Below are 26,415 nucleotides of genomic sequence, written 5' to 3' on the forward strand. Positions count from 1 at the left end.
TAGAATATCAATTTTTTCTTTCTTAAACATCTGCAACACCTCGAGGTGACGCACACAACTGCGGCCTCCATTTATGTTGAGGGATGCTACCTTCATTTATTTATTTATTTATTTTTAGAACCTACAACTATTACTGCTCTTGGAGTTCTTTTCCGGCCTTAGTGGCACACTTCCTCAACTGCTGGAATTGAGGTTCTGAAATCCTAACTTGCTGAGGTTCATGAATCATGTTTTTTAGCAGTTTTTAAAAAGGCATGGATATTCGGGAAAAAAATCCCGAATTCTCACATGCCTTTTCCTGAAGGTTTCATTTAAAAATTTAATAATTTCGTCTTCTGTTAATATGGTGTCTCCATCGTCCTCTTGGGCACAACACCCACTAACTAACAGGGTAGAAGAGGTATCATCGAAGTTAACCACATCATCTCTGTCATTCTCTTCCTGATCCAAACTTATTTCTAAATCACAGCTCTCCATAGAATTTGAGCCATCGATCTTTCCATTCCCATTTAGCTGCCCGCTATATAATAACATGCAGCCTCCTTCTCACCATCCCTTGCATTTTGTTCCACAAGGGTAGGAGTGCAGATTTCCTCTGAGGGACTTTCCGGCCCATCTGCCTTGTCATCACAACCACAAACCTTTGCGCACACCTCAGTGACAGATTAATTTTTATCACTGCACACACAAAAATTCTCAAAAACCCCACTTGTATCCTCCTGAGAGGAACGAGTGTTCTCAATGTCGACATCACACTCGGACAACTCAGCGAGTGGTGCAAATGAATTACTCAAGAGTTATATTCGGTTCTAGTTCAATTCCCAGTCACGAAGAGAGATTCTCTATGAGAGATGGATCCCGCAAGCTCGGTACATCTGACACAACGAGGATCTTACTTTGTGTTTTCTCCGTTTCATTGACGACAGGTCGGACAGGACACGAACACGTTTTTGCCCTTTTTTTGAGACACCGTCACGAACCCCTCCATGTCGTCATCAGTACAGTCCAGTACAGTGGAGGTCGAGGGACCAACCACTTCTGGTACATTAGTGGGTACAGGGGAGGGGCCTACTGTTTGCTGTTCACCAATATGTAGTGGGGAGGGTTCTACCATTTCACACCCCCAGTAAGTGGGGAGTGTGGGAGGGTTCTACCATTTCACACCCCCCAGAAGGTGGAGGGAGGGTTCTACCATTTCACACCCCCCAGAAGGTGGAGGGAGGGGTCTACCATTTTACACCCCCCAGTAAGTGGAGGGAGGGGTCTGTTGCTTCCTTTCCACAAACAGGTGGTGAGGAGGATTCTCCCATTTCACCCACCCCATGACGTGGGGAGGGGGATCAACAATCTCCTGTCCTTGATTTTCTGATGATCTCATCAAAATGGGACAGGAGTTCTTTACATGACCGTATGCTCCACAATGATAACATGCCATGACATCCGTGGAGGCATACATTCTTTATACATGACCATTAATTCTTGTATGTAAAACGACGTTTAGCTTTTGCTCGTTTTCAGCCAATATCATGTACAGTACCCTTTTAAAAGTCATCACGTGTTTAAATTCCCCTCTTCCTGAGTGTATCGGCACCATCGTGATCTTTGATACGATCGTACCGAACTTACTCAATTCAGCACACAAATCATCATTCCGGATGAAAGGAGGAGCGTTCGACACGTTCACTTTAACCGCAGGTGTGTCCAGCGGCGAAACAAGGAAAAACAGGTCGGGGTGCACGGCAAGGCCTTGCTCCACAACGGAGGTCACCATGTGCACCTCGGAAACGAACACCACCACGTTCTTTGTTCATACGAGAGGCTGCACCGGATGTTGTGCAAACCAACGATCTCTCCGATTGCGAGTAACACGTCCTCAATCTTTACCTCCCTCGGGGGATCACACACACGAGGCCATTTTTACGAGTCAGTGACTCGTACATACGATGGTTCAACCGAACGTTTGCCATAACTAAAAATAATTTTAACAAAAAAAAAAGTTTAAATCAACAAAAGAAACATACCACAAGCGATGCTGGCAAATGGAGGAAAATAATAATAATAATAATATGGACGAGGTCCAAGAATCGTTAAGGCAGCCAAAAGCGTTGGCTAAAACGAGCAAAACACGTCAGATGGAAACCAGGCCTCAAACCGGGAGGGTTCTGAAATAGATGCGAACACCACCTACCGTGCTCTCTCCCGTTGTCGTTGTGTCTGTCTCTGTCTCTGTCTCTCTCTCCACACATACCGCCAGGAACTGAGCAACAACCCTTTGCGATTGCACATGCATGCCAAGCAAGCAACAGCTGTGCAGAGAGAGAGAGAGAGAGAGAGAGAGAGAGAGAGAGAGAGAGAGAGAGAGAGAGAGAGGGAGACAGAGTGAGAAGGAGAGACAGAGACAGAGGGAGAAGGAGAGACAGAGACAGAGACAGAGGGAGAAGGAGAGACAGAGACAGAGACAGAGGGAGAAGGAGAGACAGAGACAGAGGGAGAAGGAGAGACAGAGACAGAGGGAGAAGGAGAGACAGAGACAGAGGGAGAAGGAGAGACAGAGACAGAAGGAGAGACAGAGACAGAAGGAGAGACAGAGACAGAGACAGAGACAGAGGGAGAAGGAGAGACAGAGACAGAGACAGAGGGAGAGAGAGAGACAGAGACAGAGGGAGAAAGAGAGACAGAGACAGAGGGAGAAAGAGAGACAGAGACAGAGGGAGAAAGAGAGACAGAGACAGAGGGAGAAAGAGAGACAGAGACAGAGGGAGAAAGAGAGACAGAGACAGAGGGAGAAAGAGAGACAGAGACAGAGGGAGAAAGAGAGACAGAGACAGAGGGAGAAAGAGAGACAGAGACAGAGGGAGAAAGAGAGACAGAGACAGAGGGAGAAAGAGAGACAGAGACAGAGGGAGAAAGAGAGACAGAGACAGAGGGAGAAAGAGAGACAGAGACAGAGGGAGAAAGAGAGACAGAGACAGAGGGAGAAAGAGAGACAGAGACAGAGGGAGAAAGAGAGACAGAGACAGAGGGAGAAAGAGAGACAGAGACAGAGGGAGAAAGAGAGACAGAGACAGAGGGAGAAAGAGAGACAGAGACAGAGGGAGAAAGAGAGACAGAGACAGAGGGAGAAAGAGAGACAGAGACAGAGGGAGAAAGAGAGACAGAGACAGAGGGAGAAAGAGACACAGAGACAGAGGGAGAAAGAGAGACAGAGACACAGAGACACAGAGACACAGAGACACAGAGACACAGAGACACAGAGACACAGAGACACAGAGACACAGAGACACAGAGACACAGAGACACAGAGACACAGAGACACAGAGACACAGAGACACAGAGACACAGAGACACAGAGACACAGAGACACAGAGACACAGAGACACAGAGACACAGAGACACAGAGACACAGAGACACAGAGACACAGAGACACAGAGACACAGAGACACAGAGACACAGAGACACAGAGACACAGAGACACAGAGACACAGAGACACAGAGACACAGAGACACAGAGACACAGAGACACAGAGACACAGAGACACAGAGACACAGAGACACAGAGACACAGAGACACAGAGAGAGAGAGAGAGAGAGAGAGAGAGAGAGAGAGAGAGAGAGAGAGAGAGAGAGAGAGAGAGAGAGAGAGAGAGAGAGAGAGAGAGAGAGAGATATTCCATGAACTAAATCCATGAAGTTAAATAAAGCCTTGAACGCTGGCATCTCCCAGCGTTTATAAACATTGCAATGTATCCAGCAATTCGTACGTATGATGATCAGCCATTCCCCGGTGTGTACCCCGGTCAGAATAGGTACACCGTATCCCTGCGTGTCGTAAAAGGCGACTAAAAGGGTTGGCGTCAGGAAGGGCATCTGGCCATAAAAAAACATCGCCTCAAAAGGAAACCATGATGAGTACAACTGATGGGCAGGGTACAGCCCGAAGTACCCCGTGGGGGTCCTCACCCCCTCTCGTTAAAACTCAAGGTGGGGAACCCGATCGAAGCAAGGGAGGAAATTTTTCCATTTATGATGACCAATCGTCTGATGCCCCACGTGGAGATTGGTTTCTGAGGTTTGGTACATGGAATGTAGGGACAATGACAGGGAGATCTGGAGAAGTGGTTGAAACATTGGTCAGAAGAAGAGTGGACATATGTTGTGTGCAGGAGACACGGTGGAAGGGAAGTGGTGTGAGAATGGTGAAGGGAAGGCAGGGGCAGAAGTACAAGTTTATGTGGCAAGGGTGCCCGGAAGGCGTGAATGGTGTTGTTGTCATGTTTTCTGAGGAGTTTGTAGACAGTGTAGTGAGTGTGACTAGAGTGAGTGAAAGGTTGATGATGGTGAGAATTGTGATCGGAAATCTCTTGGTGAACGTCATCTCGGGATATGCCCCGCAGGTCGGTCGAAGCGATGAAGAGAAGAACATGTTCTGGTGTGCGATGGAGAAGTTGATGGAAAATGTGAAAGACGAGGAAGTTGTTGTGGTTGGAGGAGACTTGAATGGACATGTGGGAAGGAGTCCAGACGGTTTTGAGGGAGTCCATGGGGGTTATGGATATGGTGTGAGAAATGGAGAAGGTGAAAGGATCTTGGAGTTTGCTGATGGAGCTGATTTGTTGATCTGTAATACTCAATTCCAGAAAGCGGATAATAAGCTTATTACATACACGTCAGGTGGGTTGACGACAACCATTGACTACCTGATGGTGCGTCAGCGAGATAGGGGAAACCTCAGGGACACAAAGGTGATCCCAGGGGAGGAGACCGTTTCGCAGCACCACCTGGTTGTCTGCGATATAAGGGTGAAAGGTGCACGGAGAATTCGGCGGGTGAAGTACCAACCGAGGATGAAGGTGTGGAGGTTGAAAGAGGCGACAGTGAAGGAAGCATTAAGAGAGAGGCTGAGTATGGTTGAAGATGATGTGGTTGAGCTTGAAAGTGGTTGGATGTCAATGAAAGATAGTCTATTGGGAGCCGTTGGTGAGGTATGTGGATGGACAAAAGGACCACCGAGGCACTCGGAAACATGGTGGTGGGATGATGAAGTTGGAAAGACGATTGAAGAGAAGAGGAAGAAGTTCAAGGAATGGCAAAAGGCAAAGGATACGGTGGAAGAAGAGGCTGCACATGAAGGTTATAAGGAAGCCAAGAAGGCTGCAAAGAAAGAGGTTGCAAAGGCGCAGGAGGCCCATAGGAAAATGTTCGGAGAACGCTTGGATTCGGAGGAGGGTAAGAGAGCGGTATTCAGGATTGCAAAGCAGATAGCGAGAGAGAGATTTGATGTGACGAGGGTGAGTTGCTTGAAGGATGAAGTGGGACAAATCGTTGTGGATTCAGATGGAATTAAAGGAAGATGGAAGAGATATATGGAAAGGCTGTTGAGTGTAGAAAATGAATGGGATAGCAACATCGAGAGTAACCGGTTTTAGGACCAGCAGAGAAGATAACTGAGAAGGAAGTTGAGGAAGCTATAAGAGCAATGAAGAGTAGAAAAGCAGGAGGGCCGACGGGAGTTGTGGGAGATATGTTGAAGGCAGCGGGAAGTTGGGGTGTGAAGAGAATGACAGAGATCTGTAATCTGGTGGTTTAAGAAGGCCGCATTCCAGTGGATTGGGAACTGAGTAACCTCGTCCCTCTGTACAAGGGGAAAGGTGACCCTCTGGACTGTGGCTCCTATAGAGCAATACAGTTATTGGAGCATGGAATGAAGGTATTGGAAAGGGTGTTGGAGAAGAGGATAAGGAAGAAGGTAAAGATTGACGAAATGCAGTTTGGATTTATGCCAGGAAGAGGAACGACAGATGCAATTTTTATTGTAAGGCAGTTGCAGGAGAAGTACATGGAGAAGAGGAAGAAGTTGTTTTTTGGGTTTGTTGATCTGGAGAAAGCATTTGATGGGGTTCCACGTGAAGTTATGACATGGGCATTGAGGAAGTTAGGAGTGGAGGAATGGTTGATCAGAGTAGTGATGGCCATGTACGAGAGAGCGCGCACAGCTGTAAGGACGAAGGATGGGAACAGTGGTGAGTTTGAGGTGAGGGTAGGAGTGCACCAGGGGTCGGTACTAAGTCCACTTCTATTTGTAGTTGTGATGGAGGTGCTGGCTCAGAGGGTAAAGGAGGGTTTACCGTGGGAGCTGCTGTATGCAGATGATCTGGTGTTGATTGCAGAGAGTATGGATGGACTGAAGGAAAAGATGAACAAGTGGAAGGAATGTATGGAGGCAAAAGGTTTGAAGGTGAATATCGGAAAGACGAAGGTGATGGCAAGTGGTAAAGCATGTGGTGAGGTGGAAAGGACTGGGAAGTGGCCGTGTGCTGTGTGCAGGAAGGGTGTCGGAGTGAACTCCATTCAGTGTACAATGTGTGCTGAATGGGTTCATCGAAAACGTAGTGGGGTGAGAGGGTCATTAACCAGTGTGGCAGCTACATTCAAGTGTAAGGTGTGCATCGAGGGAGCAGCAGGTGAAGGAATTGTTGAGTTGGATCTTGGAGATGGTGTGAAGCTGGAAGGTGTGAAAACATTTTGCTATCTCAGAGACATTCTGAATGGAGAAGGTGCATCAGACTCTTCGACGGTTGCCAGAGTGAGATGTGCATGGAAGAAGTTTCGAGAACTGAGTGGCGTGCTGACAAAGAGGGGAGTGTCGTTGAAGCTGAAGGGAAAGGTATATTCTACATGTGGGAGGAGTACGATGATTTATGGGAGTGAGACATGGGTACTGAACATGGAGCAGCAACAAGGGCCGGAAAGGGTGGAAATGTGAATGGTTCAGTGGATGTGTGGAGTATCGTTGAGAGAGAGGAAGACAAATGATGACTTGCGGAAGATGATGGGAATAGAGTCTGTGATGGAGGTTGTGAAGAGAAACAGGTTGAGATGGTTGGGTCATGTGTTGAGGAAGGATGAAAGTGACTTGGTGAGAGGAGTGTTGGAAATGAGTGTAGTCGGAAGTAGAGGACGGGGAAGACCGAGAAAAACGTGGCTAAATGTGGTGGAAGAGGAAATGTGGGCAAGGGGATTAAGAAGGGGAGATGCAGAAAACAGGGTAAAGTGGAGAAGATTGTCATGGGGCCTGCAAGGCTAACCCCTGCTTTAGCAGGGAAAATGGCGTGTGTGTGTGTGTGTGTGTATGTGTGTGTGTGTGTGTGTGTGTGTGTGTGTGTGTGTGTGTGTGTGTGTGTGTGTGTGTGTGTGTGTGTGTGTGTGTGTGTGTGTGTGTGTGTGTGTGTGTGTGTGTGTGTGTGTGTGTGTGTGTGTGTGTGTGTGTGTGTGTGTGTGTGTGTGTGTGTGTGTGTGTGTGTGTGTGTGTGTGTGTGTGTGTGTATATATGTGTGTGTGTGTGTGTGTGTGTGTGTGTGTGTGTGTGTGTGTGTGTGTGTGTGTGTGTGTGTGTGTGTGTGTGTGTGTGTGTGTGTGTGTGTGTGTGTGTGTGTGTGTGTGTGTGTGTGTGTGTGTGTGTGTGTGTGTGTGTGTGTGTGTGTGTGTGTGTGTGTGTGTGTGTGTGTGTGTGTGTGTGTGTGTGTGTGCGTGTGTGTGTTGATCAGCCATTCGATAATATGATTGAGGAAAGTGAGAAAAAATTATTTGTTGTAAAGAAATCATTGTGGTCTGCACCCAATTTTCATTCTTGCACCACCTTGAAGTTTCCTTAGTATGTATGCAAAGTTTGGGGCCACTAGGTTTCATGGTTTTGGAGTTATAGAAGAGATGCCTGGACGGACACACATTGACATTTATTATTATCGATAAAAGACATGTTGTTCAGTGTTCAAATGTTCACCACCAGAGCCCTCTGAACAATAAGAGCTATGCAGAGTGAAAAAGATGGCAGCGACATCTGGTTGGCTTGACCATGCCGGAAAAGGCATGGTCTGCGCTTGTGAACCACAGACACAAACTCAGCTTTATATCTATCCGAAAAGTGAGCCGTTTGTCTGTGTGTCTGTATGTCTGTGTACGTGTCACCATTTTTCTCAGAGATGGCTGAACGGATCTGAATCAAACTTCCTTGGGTTTGTCAGTGAGTGCCAGGGAGTGTTTTAGAATATTTTTTTTGAAATATTTGAAAAAAAAAGGTCGATTTTTTAGGGGGATTAAAACAAAATTGTTCTATAGTGCCGAAGCCTTCTTGATTAATGTCAGTTATATTCAAGTACACATTCACATAAATAAATAAAAAACAATCGCCAGACATTAAAATACAAATAAACCTCTTCCAGAAGCGGTCAAAATTTGTGGTATACATTCTTCTTCTTCCTGAACGAAACCATATTTATCGATCAGGGGAAAACTTAACCCAGAAACATCAATTGCACATTCTCGAGCATCCAATTCCACTTCTAAGGTGAGACTTTTACAATGCCTCTTCACTAATAATCTCCAGGGTGTTTACAAAGTTCCAGTAACCCCTCAACAGAACCTGATAAATGAACATACAAGAGGTATAAATATAAACTATGAATACACAAGAATTTTATTGTCATAAAAATCACAATATTAACATTAACATGAGCATATACTAAACATATATGAAACGTACCAGAGAAGATGATTGGGATTGGGGGTGGAGAGGGTAATGGAACTTTGTAACCACCTTGAACAGTGCAGTACATCCCTCCATGTGCAAATTTGGTTTGGCTATCTCTTAGCTTTAGGTCTCTTAGTCACTTGACTTGCAATGTCACGGTGTTTCCGCAAATCTCATGGGATTGCGAGTTGGACAGGTGACCATGACAGGCCTAAGCCTTTGTAGCTATGTGAAAGGGAATATTAAATGATCCTATATATATATATATATATATATATATATATATATATATATATATATATATATATATATATATATATATATATATATATATATATATATAATAGTGTTAATCTTGACGAGACTCCACTCAGATAAAAAATCCAGAACTATCTGTAAAGAGATTGTTGCATTGCTTGTCTTCTTTTCTGTGTGGTCATTGTAGTCCTTATCATGAATAATGTGCATGCTACTCTGTTGTTGTGGTGGACACAAGTGTTGAGATGTAGAGGATGCTAACAATTATGGGTATAAATTGCTTGTCTCCCATCTCTCTTTCCTTGTTACATTCATTGACGCATGTGCACGTTGAACATGTAAAGGAGTACTTCATTTTCCAGAAGAGTGTATGCAAGATCGTGTTTCCATATGACTAATATGACATTCATCGTATCCTCCATTCTGATTCTTATGTACTCTGTTGCAAGAGCATTGGTGCTGCTGAAGCAGTTTATTGGCAAGTGTTTTACTGGGTGATTTGCCATTGCTTTCCCAGGGGTAGTTGGGCCAGAAATCTTGAATTTGGCCATGGTGTTGGATCTTTAACGCCCACCAACTGATGCTGGCAGATGGGACTCCCCATTTAACGTCCATCCAAGGAACGACACACAGATTGATGAATCATCCTGTCTGTGAAACACCGGGATGACAGTTTATGGCTGGGCCGAGATTCAAACTCAGTCGAGATAGCTTAGGCCTTTGAGGCAAGTGTGTATACCTCTAAGACATCCTGCTGGTCTTATCCTCCATATTACATATAGAGTTTTATAGTTTGAGAAAAACTTAATTCTTATTTGTTTGGCCAAAATATAGCCAAACCGTTTGGCTTTAATTCCACAGTGCATTATTCATCATTTTTTTTTTTTGTCGTTCTCACTGAATATTGTTTTCGGTAAATGCTGTTGCGACAAACACTCCAAAATCCAGTTGAAGTTAATTTTTGCTCAAGTAAATCTTCACTGCTGCTTCATGTGTTACTTTCACGTACAAACAATGTATGGGATTAAAAATGGATGTGTGATTTTTTTTTCCTATTCATTCTGATCTCCCATCAAAACAATTTCAAATGCTTCACAGAAGGCAGTGAGAATTCCTTCATTTTGATTTATATGGCTTAAACAAAGGAGAGAAGTGAAACAACAATCAATGAAAAGGAATATATATATATATATATATATATATATATATATATATATATATATATATATATATATATATATATATATATATATATATATATATATACGCAAACTTGCACAATACTTAACTTTTTCCATGTGTAGAGTGGAGGGGCATTGGCATAATCAGGGGAGGGAGGTGCAAGTGACATTATATGATAATATTATTATTATTATTATTCACCGGACAGTAACTCAGTAATAAAGTTGATTTATTTGTAACACTTTCCAAAATAATCTTGAGTCCAAGTTCCCAAACGAGAAGGGTGTGTGTAAGATATAGGCCAAATATATATATATATATATATATATATATATATATATATATATATATATATATATATATATATATATATATAAATATATACACATACATAAAACACCAGTTGATCGTCCCTTCCCGCTTCCTTTTTTGCACCAGACTCTTTAATCATTTGTTATTTTGTCAAACATGCATGGAAAAAATAAATAAAATCGCACCCTTCAAAAGTGGCCCCGTGGGGGACTGACGGTGACTTCCCCAACAGGCTTGGTGACCTTACTGTCCTGATGCAAATAAAGAATAACACAAAATAACTAAACAACAACAAACTATTATCGAATGAAACATGGTGGTTCAGAAAGGTTCTTCTTCATTTTTGGTGGACGGATGGAAGGAAGGAGGAGGAGGAGGAGATTGGGACCATACGCTGTGCAGAGCATTGGTGCTGCCTAAGCAGACTCCTTGGCTATTGGGCACAATCCTGGACGGGTCGCCACTCCGACACAGGATACCAGCAAGCTGGCACTCATTTTGCCGACTTCAGAAGGATGACAGGTCGAGTTAACCCCACCTGGTATTAATTCAACAGCTGAGCGGTAAAGTTAGCGTCTTCGAGTTTAGTTTCCCAGCATGCCGCGCTCCTTTTTGCCCGCTCCCTCTCTTTGAGACATCTTTGGCCACAACCATTGGTCAGCAAAGGAGGGCGGGGCCATTTGCACAGTTCAACCCCTCCCTGCGCTTGTCCTTTCACACGACACGGGAAAATTGTCTTCAGAAGTGTCGATGGTGATAGATGATAGATGCAACAAAACAAATTCACCGCCCCCCCAAAAGTGCCGCTCGGGGCGGCCACCCCGTTTTCGCCGCCCCCCCAACCTCCTTGCTCCACCAGTGCAAGGACGTCAGTACAAAGTGCACAAATCAACGTGTGTTGATATAGTATGATGCCAAACAGGCCAAACCTTGATCAGAATGTTGACAATTCTTTATCTTTTCATCTCATTGAACATGAGCTTTCACTTGATATTACTTTTCGGCTTTGGACTATCACTTTTGGTGTTGGATGAAACGTTTAATTTTAATATCGACCAACCAATCAAATGATTCTCTTTTGTTTCAATTAACCTCTCTTCGTCATATGTGGCGATTTCATTTGTCACCATGAAACTTGGCTGGGTGTTGGTACCTCTATCACCAGGCACGTCAGTTCAGCAAAGGACTTTTGTGACTCCACTGGACTGACTCGATCTGTGAAGTTTCCAACCTGGATTTCTCCAAATGGCAAATCCTCCATTCTGAACTTGGTGATGACTAACTTTCCCACAAATGTCTCCTCCACTTCCTCTGCTCCAATTGGTTCACCTGATCATATGCTTGTGAGAGTCAACATCTCTGGCTATTCTCAGAGGGCTGCCTCAACAAGAGTGAGACTGGCATTTCACTCAAGCAGAGTGGCAGGGACTGCAAGCAGCCCTTTCTCTTCAGGACTGGTCTCCCATATTTACTGCCCTTGATGTTAACTCAGCATGGGGATTCTTCACAGAAACCTGCTCTCTCTCATACAGAGATTCATCGCAACTCTTCTTCAATTATCCTACCCTTCTTCCCACCCATTCTGCACTGAATCCTATGGTGAGGCAGTTGTTCTGAAACAACTTGCCTTGTCTTCATCCGACCAAAAGCTATTTCAGTACTTTCCAAAAAGTCGACAACAAGTGTGTGTCCACTCTCAGAAAAGCCAGAAAACATCTGGCCCAGCTTCAAGATTGAACTTTCAAACATGTCTCCCTCCTCTAAAACCTGATTGTGCCTTGTTAAGTCGAACTTTGGAGTACACTTCCCTTCCATCCCTTCCCCCCTTCAAATGACCCACAGCATACTCCGATTGTGAGAAGGCTGAATGCCTCAGTTCTGTGTTTGCTGCCAAATATTGTCTTCAACCCCTCATTCTTTGTATCTATCCTTCCCTGTCATATCCAACTGCTCCAGGACTATTTGTCTTTTGCACCTGAGAAGGTAAGAAAAGGTTTTTTCAAACCTCGACTCTGACTCTGCTACTGGACCGGACAGCATCAGCTCACGTTTCCTAAAAACCTGCTCTGCTGCTCTTGCACTTCAACCCTGTATACCTCCTCTGCAGAATTGGCAGTGTATTCTTGCATGCCTCCATCAAGTCTCTTCGGAAGCTTGCGCTTATGAGGGAGGGTCACTGGATCTAGTTGGCACTGCTGGAGCTTCTGTTGTGCTGCTTCGAAAACCTCCTTAAACGTCTGGTCGGTACGGAGAGATTGGAGATTCGGTGCAGTTACCCTTGCAGCAGTAAGCATACCAGAGACAGTAACTTATGAACCCTGAAGTGCCTTATTGGAGGTATTCAAGGGATTGGAGAACGGGCATTGATGCAAACAGACCGAGAACACACTTTCCTGATGAAAGACAGCTTGGAATACCGTTGGCTCGCGATGCCGTGTTCGTACCAAAGTGATCACTTGCTTGGTGAAGGGCATCCAGTACCGCTTCATAGTTATCCAATATCGATTTCATGGCAAGAGAACGAGTTAACCAACGTGTCGGGCAAATTAGTCTCAGGCGTGTCGGGCAAGGAGTGTCAGCATCGTCAGCGTGGATATTCAAGTACAGATGCTTGAATTTTCCAGAGTTGTTGTAGATGTTGCTGAGTACCTGGACATAATCAAGGGCGTCTCTTATGAACGGTGCAGTTTGTAGGGCTTTGGATGTGATGAGTTGGGTGACATGAGCTCCACAGCGAACATAATTGGCCAGCGGTTGGAGTTTCTTTTCGCTGTGCTTGACAGCCCTTGTACTTTCCGGACATGTTGCTTGCCCCATCGTAAGTCTGCGCTCTAAGGTGTTCAATAGGAAGTTGACACCGAATTAGGACATCCTGAAGCATCTTACAAAGTGATACTCCTGTTGTTGACGATACTTGGTAGAGGCCGATGAGATAGTCTTGAACATCAAAGGAATCCGTCACATAGCGCACACACACCGACTCCTGCTCAGGACCCTGAATATCTTGCGTTCCATCAGTTACGAGTCCGAACTGAGTGGACATTTCATTCCCGTTACTGCAGATATTTCTGAGGATGGCATGACTCATCAACTGTAGAATTTCGTTCTGAATTTCTCCTCTTGTGAACGTCGTCTTCCTTGACAGCCACGTCTTGAGGTTTACATCATCCTCAGCCCGCAACTGTAAGAGCATTTTGAAATTCCCTTCAGAGGTATCCTTCCCACGAATTGCAAAGCCTTGTCAGGCTAAATATTGCAGTGAGGTGATAATCTTCAGAAGTGCTGACCGTGCATATCTTTGCTCTTCTCGCAGTTTGCTGCTCAGCTGCACATGGACACCAGGTTGACTTCTGCAATATTTCAGATTTTCAGAGGCAAGCCTATATGTGTTTGATCGTTCGAGTTGTCTGAATTTTTCTGTAGCCTTTTTCCAGTTCCGAAAGCCCTTTGAGACAAATGCGTCTTCTGCACAGTGGGCAAGTTCGGTAAGTTTTTCACGAGAAGCGTCCATACAGGTGCGACAGAGTACACTGCCGATGCTCTGATCAAAATGAAGCCACAGAAAATCTTTGAACCACTGTTGTTGAAACTTCAACTTTCGGTTTGGCAGTATTTGGACTGGGATACAACTGACATCATGAGGTTGAAAAGGCTGATCTGGGAAATTAGGCCGAGTACTCGCACATGCATCCTTTTCTGCTATCTTCTACCTTTGAATCGTCCACCTCTTTCTGGGAACTTGATTGCTCCAGGAGAGTGGTCGGGGATGTGCTACTTGATGCTGTCGCGAAAAAACTTTCTGATATCCATATCCTCTATGAAACGAGAAGGGAATTACATTTCAGTTGAATAAATTTTGGCATGTGAATTATAAGGGATATTTTTGCGTAACAGGGCATTTTTATTCGGTCTATCCTTTATCCTTATTCTGTCGGTCTATCCTTCGTCTTTGTCCTCGTGTAAACGGAAAATTATTCGGATGATGGCGGAAGAGAAATTCCTTCCGGAATGTTATTTTTCCGTGTAAAAATTGCAAGCCGCGGCTAAGCAACTAACCCTAAGCCTTTTTAAATCGGATTTTTGAGGTAATATCATTACTACCCTATAGATACTGTATAATCCGAGAACAAAATTCAAAAATAATTTTCCGTTCGTTTGTCCGAACCGCTTAGGTGAATTTTGCATATTTTTCAACAGATACCGTTTAAAATCTATAATTTAATCCTCATAAGTCCAACGACCGAATGATACCTCTCGTTTTGTAGGTCTATAACACTCCATATATGTGTAGGACCTCCCCTAAGTCCAAGTACCGATGAATTTTTTTTTTACATTAACCGTCGCAAAAGCGAGTGAATCAGCGCATTTTATTTTATGTTTCCCCAGTATTCAAAGCTAATTTAGTCGCCAAAATACCCACTTTCCTTGGATTTTCACCCGGTTTTCAACGTTGGGATTTAGGCCACTGTTATCGACTGCGAAATATGAAAACAGAATTACAAAATATCTTTCCGTTCATTCGTGCGAGCCGGTAGAGTGAAACCGCATCATCCTGCACAAGCTCCACCATCTCAATCAGCATACCAGGCCGCGAAATCTTTTATTGGCTTATAACTCGACGGTGCAAAGTCACAGAAATTAAACACACACACATCATCGTGCAGGTAATAATATCAGGCATCCGGCGATATAAGTTAGAAAGGTGAAATAAACTATTTTGGTCGCTAAAGGGGCCCCGAGCCATTGCGGCCTAACACTATCCGAGGCATGGTGCTCTGGGCCATGAAGCTGCGATTTCTTTAAACACTCATAAAATGACGATACAAAGTCCGAAAACGTCCCAACATACCTCAAAATGTCCAGGTCACGTTCGCTGTTAGTGGGTGAACAATCCAACGCTTGGCGAATTCTGCTTCGCAATGATAGGAAGAGCCGACATCGAAGGATCAAAAAGCGACGTCGCTATGGACGCTTGTCCGGTGGGAGACCATGGCTTGGGAAGCATGGATTCTCAATGTTGAATTGTTAACCTATCATCTTTAATAGAACTACAATAGAGCAATAAAACTAACGATTCTTTTTCTTTTGTTGTTTTTGGCAAAAAGTAAAGACCCAGAGAGGCTCTGTATTGGGCAACCCCCCCCCCTCTATTTACGTGAAATGGTTTGGTCCAACTCCCAAAGCCAAAGCAGATGCCAACGGCTTGCGAGTACGGAGAGCATAACGTGGGAACCACTTGTCCGATTAATTTCAAACCTTGAAAAGACACATCCTCGGGTCCCCAGCAATATACCTGGCAAGTTTCAAGTAGATTGGACCAGTGGTTGTCGAGAAACAGCGGTCGCAGCCAAACATGCACACAGAGATTGCTGGAATTATAGAGAGATTTCAAAATTTATTCTTGTATTTGAGGAGCATCTTGGCCTGGTTGTACGAGAGCAGCTCATTTTGTGTTACGTAACTTATGTTCAATGAAATAAGTGGGGGGGGGGGACAATCGATACGTTGTCCCCCCCCCTTGATAAAAAGTGGGGGGGGGCGGCGGGAATGTCTCCCACCAATCGACGCCCATATGTGTGCGTGCGTGCGTGTCCTCCATCACTCCAAAACTATAAAACTTAGCAGCCTGAAACTTTGCATGCATTCTAAGAAAACTCCAAGGCAGTCCACGAGTGAAAATTGGGTGTTTTGGTTAATTAAAACACGCCTTTTGAAGATAATTAACGACCTTATTTAATTATAACCTTCATCAGGTGATCCTCGGCCACCTCGCCGTCTGGGGTATTCAGGCGTTTCCTGGGTAACCTCACTGGGTTCTGAAGCCGCCATGTTTGTTGGCCTGCTCAACCATGCCTCGACTTGGAACAGGCCGCAACTTGGAACAAGCTGTTCATCATAGCCACAAATTTCTGGGGACACTGCAATGTTCACAAATGCCCCGGAGACGTCAGCATTCGTTGTTTTATTTAATTTTCACATGTACGTTCGTCACAAATATCTCTTCAACTAAAAAATAATGACAAAATTGAAGCTCTAGAGTCGAACTTATAAGCAGTTCCAACTCCGAGAAGTGTTCATTTGTCCAATTTGGACATATGTGACATTTCAGGTGTCCCCGGGAGGTGCATGTTTAATATGACAGTTCGGTGATTGCCAATTGCGTGCCAAGGGAGCCGTTTCATGTGGACCGTTTTGTTGGAGTGCTTGCTTGAATGCTTAAGCCACTTAACGAGTGCTCTCCAAGCTGCTTGGTTGTTCATTTCGGGGAAAAGTACACGTGCTTTCAATCTCACATCAATTAGACTACGTTTCCATCTTTGTTGGGTCCCGCGGCGCTATGCGGTAACTCGGGAGGTGTCTTATCCACTGAAACAGTGCAAGCATCACGTTGTGCGATTTCCATTTGTAATTCACCTCTCACTTCGACATCGATGCAAATTAAAAAACAATCAGGTCCATCTGACCAGGTGTTTGCCATGTTTAACCTCCGCCATCTTCGAAGATGGATGGAGGTTACTGTTTTCACCCCTTTCTGTTTGTTTGTTTGTTTGTTTGTGAACAGTATTATGGAAAAATTCCTCGACGGATTTCGACGAAACTTGGGGGGGGGGTAGGTATGGTCCAAGGATCATGCCATTAAATTTTGGACTTGGTCCAAAATCCAATATGGCCGCTATGGTGGCCAATTTGAAAAAATATTTGAATTTTTTTTTTTTTTGCATTTCTACATGTTTTAAGTGATTTCCAATCCCCCCCCCCCCCAAAAAAAAAATGTTGGAGAAAAGAACTATAACTCTGTCAGCACTGTTGACATCATATTTAATGAATAATATATAAGGTTCACTTGAGTGACCCAGCAGTATTGGCGGCGGAGGTTTTGCACTCTTTCCGAGTGCTCCCCCTCTAGTTGTTTTAGCTGAGTATGCATTGAGTATAGATTGACATTTTGTGTTCTTTGGCTTGGTACATTTTAAAAATTGAATTTCGCCAATTACCCACTTTAAATCCTCTTTCAAAGAACGCCGTTTCAAGGTTAATCCTTGTGTTTGTCGTTTTTATTTACTTAATGTGCGTGTACATTTGCACGTGTGTGTATACATAAACTATTACCATGACAGCACTTGGCACAGGTGGGTGTGTGTGTGTGTGTGTGTGTGTGTGTGTGTGTGTGTGTGTGTGTGTGTGTGTGTGTGTGTTTGTGTGTGTCTGTGTGTGTGTCTGTGTCTGTGCGCGCATGCATGTGTACGTGCAAGTTACTGTTGACTGCTATCTCCACATGTGGGTGAGTTTCAGGAGGTAAAACCGAGATCTACCGTGTGTGTCTGTGTCTGTCTGTCTGTCTGTCTGTCTGTCCATACTTATGCATGTGTACGTGCAAGTTACTGTTACCTGCTATCTACACATGTGGGTGAGTGTCAGGAGGTGAAACCGAGACCGTGTGTGCGTATGTGTCATCGATTGGTGTCTTCAAATGCGAGTTCCAGAATGTGGAATGGAATCCTCCCAGGGTGCGCTCAAAGCATCCACCTTTATTTTGGTAAGGGGTCACGATTCATGGACCAAGCTGTGAAGTTTTCTGTTCTCAAAGTTTTGTGCCAAGGGATCTCTTCAGGATCATCGCTGAGCCCTGGACAGCTTCCAACTGTAGTTTGTTTGTAGTAATTTTCCCAGGGATGGTTTTAAATATCACTGAGGTGCTTTGTCATCGTTCCCATAGCTCTAACTATCACTGGTACAACATTGGCATTCTTCAGCTTCCAGGATCTTTTCACTTTATTCTTGAGGTTTTGGTATTTGGAAATTTTCTTGATTTCTCCATCGTTTAGTCCAAAATCACTGGTATTAACACCTCACTGAACAATGCTGCCATCTCTCTTTTTTGTACCAAAGTATGATATCTGGTCGCAATGCTTTGTTTTCGATATTCACGCTCGATGGTATCATTAGGTCGTACGTGAGCGGTACTTCCATGTTTTCAGTCCATGCTTTTGGTTAATGTTCCCACAAATTTTCTGAAACTGGGATATCAAAGTTTTTGCAGATGTGCCTGTGGTTAGCATTACAAACTCTGTTGTGTCATTATGTGTACAGCTATTCTGACTTGAGATTTTAATTTTTTTATATGTGTTCGGTCATTAAGCATAACATATCACTCTATCGCCACCTTCACCCCTCACCTATCTCTTATTTTTTTTCCTCCTCCCCCTTCACTCTCTCTGTCTGTCCCCTCCTCACTCCCCCCTCCAAATAAAATGCAGCACTCTCCTCCCATATATATATATATATATATATATATATATATATATATATATATATATATATATATATATATATATCTCTCTCTCTCTCTCTCTCTCTCTCTCTCTCTCTCTCTCTCTCTCTCTCTCTCTCTCTCTCTCTCTCTCTCTCTCTCTCTCTCTCTCTCTCTCTCTCTCTCTCTCTCTCTCTCAATGTTTCCTGTGTTGTTGCTCTCCCCACCTCCACCCCCTTTCCTCACTTCTGCCCTTCCTGGCTTCCCATTCTTCACCCACTCCTCGCTTCCCCTCCCTGCCCTCCATCCTCTTTGGCTCCCCTCCCCCTCTCTCTCCCTCCCTTTCTCTTTCTGCACCCCTCCCCTTCACACCATCGTCAGCGAAACACATCAGGTTGTATTTGCTCGTGTATGTATGTATATATATATATATATATATATATATATATATATATATATATATATATGTATATATATATATATATATATATATATATATATATATATATATATATATATATATGTATATATATGTATATATATATATATATATATATGTATATATATATATATATATATGTATATATATATGCATATATATATATGTATATATATATATATATATATATATATATATATGCATATATATATATGTATATATATGCATATATATATATGTATATATATGCATATATATGTATATATATATATATATATATATGTATATATATATATATATATATATATATATATATATATATATATGTATATATATATATATATGTATATATATATATATATATATATATATATATATATATATATATATATATATATATATATATATATATATATATATATGTATATATATATATATATATATATATATATATATATATATATATATATATATATATATATATATATATATATATATATATATATATATATATATATATATATATATATATATATATATATATATATATATATATATATATATAATTTATATTCTTTCAGATGTTCCTTGGTTATTCAAAATCATTGATGTGTAACTTTAATTTCAGCAATTCAATAACAATTATCTGATTAGTATTTTTTTTGTCTTAATTCCAGAATTACTTGGCAGGCTACTGAACTGTTTGCATCACTGCATTATTGGACCGATTCAATGAACTGGACCCATTCCAGAACATGACTGCATACTACCTGTGAACAAGCCCCGTGTGCCCTTGCGGAACACTTAACTGCAAAAGGCATATAACTACTTCTCCATCTGATCCTCCACCTGTTCCATTTGGCCATCCAAACTCAGCTGAAGATCACCCTTTCTTTAACACTTCTTCGTCCTCCTTGTTCCATTCATCAGGTCCTCCTCCCTGCAAAGCAATATAAAGAATGTACAGAGTTGTACTTCAAGTGTTTAATAGTGTACAGTACTCTATTTAAGATTCTTTGCAAACCAGCTCACTCAATCTCCTGCTGCGCGCAACCTTAAATTGAGTCATATGTAAGGAATCCAGCTGGAACATCATTCTTTGCATTCTAAAATCTTTCTGGTTTATCTCTTCAATGGAGAGTGCTACACCTTAGCATACCTTAAAATACAGAGGCCTTTATTGTCATTTGAAGTGGTCGGTATAATTTTTTATTTTTCTTATGCATTTGACTAACTTCCACCATTTTTTGTTTCATCTTTTGGCCTCAAGCTTAACAGTCTGTGCTTGCGTGTTGTTTTTCCACCACTTTAAAACAACCTATCATTTTTCGTTTACACTTGATAAGAGTGCATCCCACCATGTTATTATATATTATTTTGTAGATTGATATCTTTTCATGCAAATATTGCCAGGTGATTTACCTCCACTTTTTTATTCTTCTTCTCTTTCTTGTCATTCTTTATTGGATATTCTACACCATCCCTCCCTATTCTATCTCCAGGCACTGCTCGACGACATCGCCGGGTGCCGAAGGTGCCCTGGGGATGATGCGCGCCGAAGAGCGTACTCAGTTTTCACTCCGTTTGTATGTTTTCTTGTTTGGTTGTTTGTCCGGGCGACATCTCAGTCATCCTTTGAGCTGAGAAGCTTAAATTTGGACAGTAGTGAACATGTTGTTTTTTTGTTTTTTGATTAATCAACTGATTGATTAATTACTTATTTATTTTCTTTCTCATCTGCACAAAATCTCAGGCATTTTTTTGAGCTGGGAAGCTGATATTTGGACATGCCAGTGACCAAGTGATTTGCCTATAAAGGGTATTTTTGATTTATTTTAATGGATTCATTATTTAATTTTACATTGATTACTTAATTTTTCAAAAAAGTTACAGATTCAGATAAAACATTGGTGCTTTTGGGATGCTGTTTACCAATTGATTAAGGAATTATTTTACGATTTTCAATTATTTATTTTAATTACACAATCAATCAATTATTGTACACCGCTCTCTCCCAATTCCGTCTCCATGTGCTGCACGGCAACATCGCCGGGGCACCTTTGGCCTTTGGCACTCCGGCAATGTCACACACTGGAGGAGATATCGTTTGTTTATTTGGCACGGGGGTGGTGTACTTTGAATTTAGCTCCACTTGTTTTGTCTGTTTTTGAAACCTTTGTCTCATCCCCTACAAAATTTGAAATTCAGCATATATGCACTTACAATCAGTCAAAAATGTTCCCCTTTCAAAGAGTCTCCAAGCCTAAAACATTACCTTTCTTGCATTAAGATAGATTAAGAAACTCAAGCACCGCACTGCTGGCAAGAATGCTTGATACTGGCTCGAAACTACAGCGAATGGAGAAAATAACCCTTTTGACACTCTCCTCACACATTGATATCATATGCTTCATCCATGTTTGACATCTTAAAATTCCTCTCATACAGAGAATTTCAATAGCTACATCAATGGCAGCACACTTCTGAAATTCCATCTCTTAATCCAATTTTTATCACCAAATTATATAGAAAGCACATTAAAAATAAAGAATAATTCCATGTACTGTACAGCAATTGTGGAACAAGTTATTGTTCCAGGTTATAAGCTCAATTCTCCTTCTTTTGATCTGAAGAAAAAAGAAAAAAAAAAAAAACAACCTCGACTTAATGCTTCTCTTGACATTCCTCAATGACCGTTCGGATTCCACTGGTTGCACTAGTGACAATGGATAATCACCAGTGCCCTCCATGAATTTGCACATCCGAACATGCACAAAGGCTCAAAAGATCTTCTTTATTTGTGATTTATTTTTTCAAAAACAAGAGTCCTGCACGTGAATATAGGACTTGGCACACGCGCGTTTGTAGCTCACGTTGAAGATTGATGCACCTGCATGTACGTTTCCGTTTCTTGCATGCCTGAGAGCACTGAATGAATGTGTTTATTGGGACCATGAAAGCACCAGGGAAAGATTTACTTACTTCCATTTATTTTTTTTTCCTTTCCAAAAAATGATATTCATTCCTTCCCAAGATTTCACAAGCTCAAGCATTGTACAACTGTCTTATGTAGTATACTACAAGCAAGTGTAGATTTTGCTCCTCATCAACAAAACTGCCAGTCTCAAAAATGTTTTATCCCTGGGTGTTGCTGTTGGGCGTGTTTTAGAAAGTGGGGGCTTTATAGAGTTTCATTCATGTCCATGTTCAAAAAGCTCAAGGAAATGCCAAATATGTATGTATAAACCCTTTATTTCCTCCAGTTTGTCAGGTACAGGCTGCTTTAGACAACGGCAATGTTTTCGATGCTTGCTGCAAACATTCTTTGAGGCAAAAACAGATAGTTGCATCGTAAATGATTATGGTTTTTCTCCTGGTAATAAGCAAATTTTGAGTACGTGTTGAACTTGAACTTGTGTCGCTTTCAGTTATGCTTGTGTTGGTCATGAAGCAGATACTGAGAAGGATTTTGTGTGAAAAAAAAAAAAAATCAAAGGATTTGCAATGCAAGGTACAATCACTTCAAGATGTGTCTAAGGCTAAGAGATAAATTATATACTATAATTGGCTATCAATTGTCTCAATATTTGTTAAATTATGCTTTTTTTAAAATATGATTGTCATTTACTTTGGTTTTGTTAATGCATGGTAGAGAAAGGACGTTGGAGTCATGTAAATATTTTTCTTTTTGAAAATGTCATGGATTTACTCTTCTTTAGCTATCTTTATAACGAGCCACTGTTTGCCTGTATGTCCAATGAACGAACGTTTTTGCCAATGTAGTTGTCGGTTTTGGCCACTGTGTGTGGTTTTAAAAGGGCCTTTACAGCGATTTATTGAAACAATGCAGCAAATGTGAAATAAACTGTATGTTATCTGTGGAATGCACAGTGTTCTTGTGTCTCTGAGTTGTGCTATTTGAAGGATGTCGGTGAAGATTGAGGGGAGACCTGGGTGAGTTGGAGCACAAGGCAGGTTGAAAGATTATGATTAACCAGTTCTTTGTTTGATGACCTTTCAGTCCCTCTTGTATTATCTACCAGAAAACGAAATGAGGGCAAGGGTGTAATTTTTAGGTTATTTCTCCGAAATAAGCTCAGTGAGTGAGTTCAGTCATCTGTCCGTTAACATTAGACTAAAACATCTTCTCCTCACCAACATTGACCAAATTTGGAATGATGCATTAGGAAATCAAGGCCTCACGGGGCTGTGCTCTCCATCTGGATGTGCCCCCTATAAAGAGGGTGAAAGGGGGAGTTCACCCCAAATATTGGTGTTTTATTCAAAAATCTTCTTCTCAGAAACTGCTAGATAGGTCCAGACCAAACTCGCCACAAGGCATCGTGACCATGCCCTAACCTTAAGTTGTGCTCCCCATGGCCATATCTCCCCTGGAAAGGGGGCCATGGCCTCTTTACCCTAATCCCTCAAATTCACCAAAACATATCTTCTTCACAAACTACATGGCCGATATGCACCAAATTTGGAATGATACATCAGAACAGTAAGGTCTCATGGGGTTGTGCTCCCCATCCAGATCTGCCCCCTATAAGAGGCTGAAAAGAGAGGTTTCACCTCAAATTCAGGTAATGTATTTAAAAATCTTCTCGGAAACTGATGGCCATATGCAGACCAAACTATTCATGAAACACAAGGACCATGCCATCAACTTAAGTTGTTTAAGTGTACGGTCATGTGCTCCCCCATGACCGTACACTGTTGGGAAAATAACTTTCAGTCCCCCATGAGGCTATTTTACATTGTACTGTTGTTTTCATCAATCAAAAAACTGATTGGATAATCACAGTTTCAACCTGTCCTATGTCCCAACAAGCCTTCATCTGCCCATATTTCTGCACAACATTCCACATGAGAGTATTAAATATATAAAAGAATATGAAATTCAAGCCAGAAACAATTTACATCAAGTGCGTACACGTTCCATTTGGACATCCTTCATCACTTGTACTGTTATTGTAACACTGAAGTACCATAGTAAAAGCGAGTAGGGTAAGAAAACTTTGCAAAGACTGCGCATTCACAGTTGAGCGCATACTTCCACCATGTAATGCCTGATCAACGAGAACATATCGGGCCCAAAACATTTTTGAAATATCGTGCCACATATCGTTTTTGGCCCTGTCCCTCAATGGTGAAGAATCACTTTAAAAATTAAATAATTTTAGTGTCCAGATCCGAACTCGGATCTGCACCAAAATCGCATAAATTTGTCAGGGTCACACACCCAAACTGTCCACAACTTTTTGAGATATCAGGCGATATATTAGTTTAGCCCATTCCTTCAATGGTTAAGAATCACTTAAAAAAATTCAAGTCGTCGAATCCGGATCTGGATCTTTCCCAAAATCCCATCAGTTCGTCTTTGTCACACACCCAACCTGTCCATAAAATTTCATCCAAATCCGTCCATAACTTTTTGAGATATCCTGCATATAGACAAACAAAAAAATGAAAAATAACTCATAGTGTGACAGCTTGGCAAAACAGCACAAAGTACAATGGCACTCGGTAGAGCGCATACCTCTGCCAGGTGGAGCAATTTACGTTTTGTATCCCACTGATGGGCTGGATCCGGACCAAAATCCAATCCGCTTTTTCTTGTCACCTATTCAACTCATCCACCTTGTTTTTTCATAGATCGTCCACAACTTTTTGAGATAGTGATATATTTAGTTTTTGGCCCGATCGGTCAATTTCAAAAATTAGGCTTGTGTTTACCTTTTGACCTTAAAATTAATTAGTAGTTGAATTCAGTGACCTGAAGTGAAAATGCTCTTCAAATTTCAAGTCAATCGGATGAAAATTGAGGATTTAAAAAAGTTGGCCCAAATTGGCCTTTTAGCCTATGTTTACCTCAATATTAATAGGTGGTTCAATTCAATGACCTGATATGCAAATGCTCTTCAAATTTCAAGTTAATTGTATTAAAATTGAGGATTTTATAAATTCGGCCAGTGTTGACCTTTTGGTCTATGTTGACCTTTTTCCCCATAGTGACCACAAAAATAATAGAATGTTAAATTCAGTGATATGAGATATAAATCGTTTTCAAATTTCAACTCAATCGGATGAAAATTTACGATTTAGAAAATTTGGCCCAAATTGGCCTTTTGGCCTATATGGACCTTTTGGCCAATGTTTATGTCAAAAGTAGTAGGTGGTTGAATTCGGTGACGTAATATGCAAATGGTCTTCAAATATCAAGTTAATTGGATTAAAATTGAGGATTTTAGAAATTTGGCTGATGTTGACCTTTTGGCCTATGTTTCCCTCAAACTTAATAGGTGGTTGAATTTGGTGACCTGATCTGCAAATGCTCTTCAAATTTCAAGTTAATCGGCTGAAAATTGAGGATTTTAGAAAATTTGGCCCAATTTGGCCTTTCAGCCTATGTTGATCTCAAAATTAAAAGGTGGTTTAATTCCTCGGCCTGATATGCAAACCTTCTTCGAAGTTCAAGTCAATCGGCTGAAAATTCACAATTTTAGAAACAATTTTAAAATTTGGCCTATTTTGGTACAATATTGAGGATTTTGTTGTTTTTTTCAGGCCAAAAATGTCAACAGCTTGACATTCTGCATCAGGAAAACGAGCCACATGTCCATACAGCCGCAGCTGACACTCACGGACTATACAGGTAACAGATCTCATTTGAGTCTCTCTCAGCAACTGCTCGTTGGACCTTTTGACCTATGATAACCTCAAAAGTAATAGGTGGTTGAATTCAATGACCCGAAGTGCAAATTCTGTTCACATTTCAACTGAATCGGATGAAAATTGAGGATTTTAGAAAATTTGGCTCAAATTGGCGCATTGGCCGATGCAGACCTTTTTCGTCGACTAAATTTTACGAAATTTCAATGTGAGACCGTCACAGGGTCGGAGACATTAATCTCTGAACATTTCAGTGATCGGTTGAGCGGTTTGGGCTGGAAGCAAGTGGACATACAAACAAACACACAAACAAATGGAGGTGATCAACATACTTGTTAAAAAAAAAAAAAAATTGCCAAGTAACAAACTAGAAGGGCACTCGGTAGAGCGCATACCTCCGCCCCGTAATGCCTGATCCACGAAAACATCTGTCCACAACCTTTTGAGATATTGTTCAATGTATAGTTTTAGCCCTATCTCTCAATAGTGAAGAATCACTTTAAAAAATTCAAGTAGTAGGGTCCGGATCCGAATCTTCACCAAAATATAATAAGTTTGTCCTCGTCATACACCAAAACTTTTCACAAAATTTCATCCGGATCCAACAACAACTTTTTGAGATATTCTGTACACAGACAAACAAACAGACAAACAGACATATATGAGTGAAAACATAACCTCCTTCACCTTCGCTGGCAGAGGCAGTGAAAGGGCAGACATCCTGGTATACCTCACAGGGCAATCTGATGTACGGTACATCAAATCTGAAG

The 26,415-nt window shown here is 41.8% G+C and overlaps 1 protein-coding gene across 3 annotated transcripts in view; it reads left to right on the top strand.

Annotated features, from left to right (window-relative positions):
• LOC147024526 (synaptotagmin-9-like) overlaps positions 1-22,858 on the top strand; it is a 181,247-nt gene extending 158,389 nt beyond the window's left edge. For 2 of the 3 annotated variants that reach the window (XM_085884533.1, XM_085884531.1), the window contains one exon: positions 19,648-22,858. In XM_085884533.1, coding sequence (XP_085740659.1) covers positions 19,648-19,668 — 21 coding nt within the window. In that variant the 3' untranslated portion in view covers positions 19,669-22,858. The remainder of the gene's footprint in view (positions 1-19,647) is intronic. The other variant, XM_085884532.1, reaches the window with a different exon arrangement.
• Positions 22,859-26,415: the final 3,557 nt, after the last annotated feature.

The sequence above is a fragment of the Eptatretus burgeri genome, chromosome 6 (assembly GCF_056783735.1).
Source record: "Eptatretus burgeri isolate ZD-2024b chromosome 6, Ebu_testis_v1, whole genome shotgun sequence".
In the NCBI taxonomy this organism is placed as follows: domain Eukaryota; kingdom Metazoa; phylum Chordata; class Myxini; order Myxiniformes; family Myxinidae; genus Eptatretus; species Eptatretus burgeri.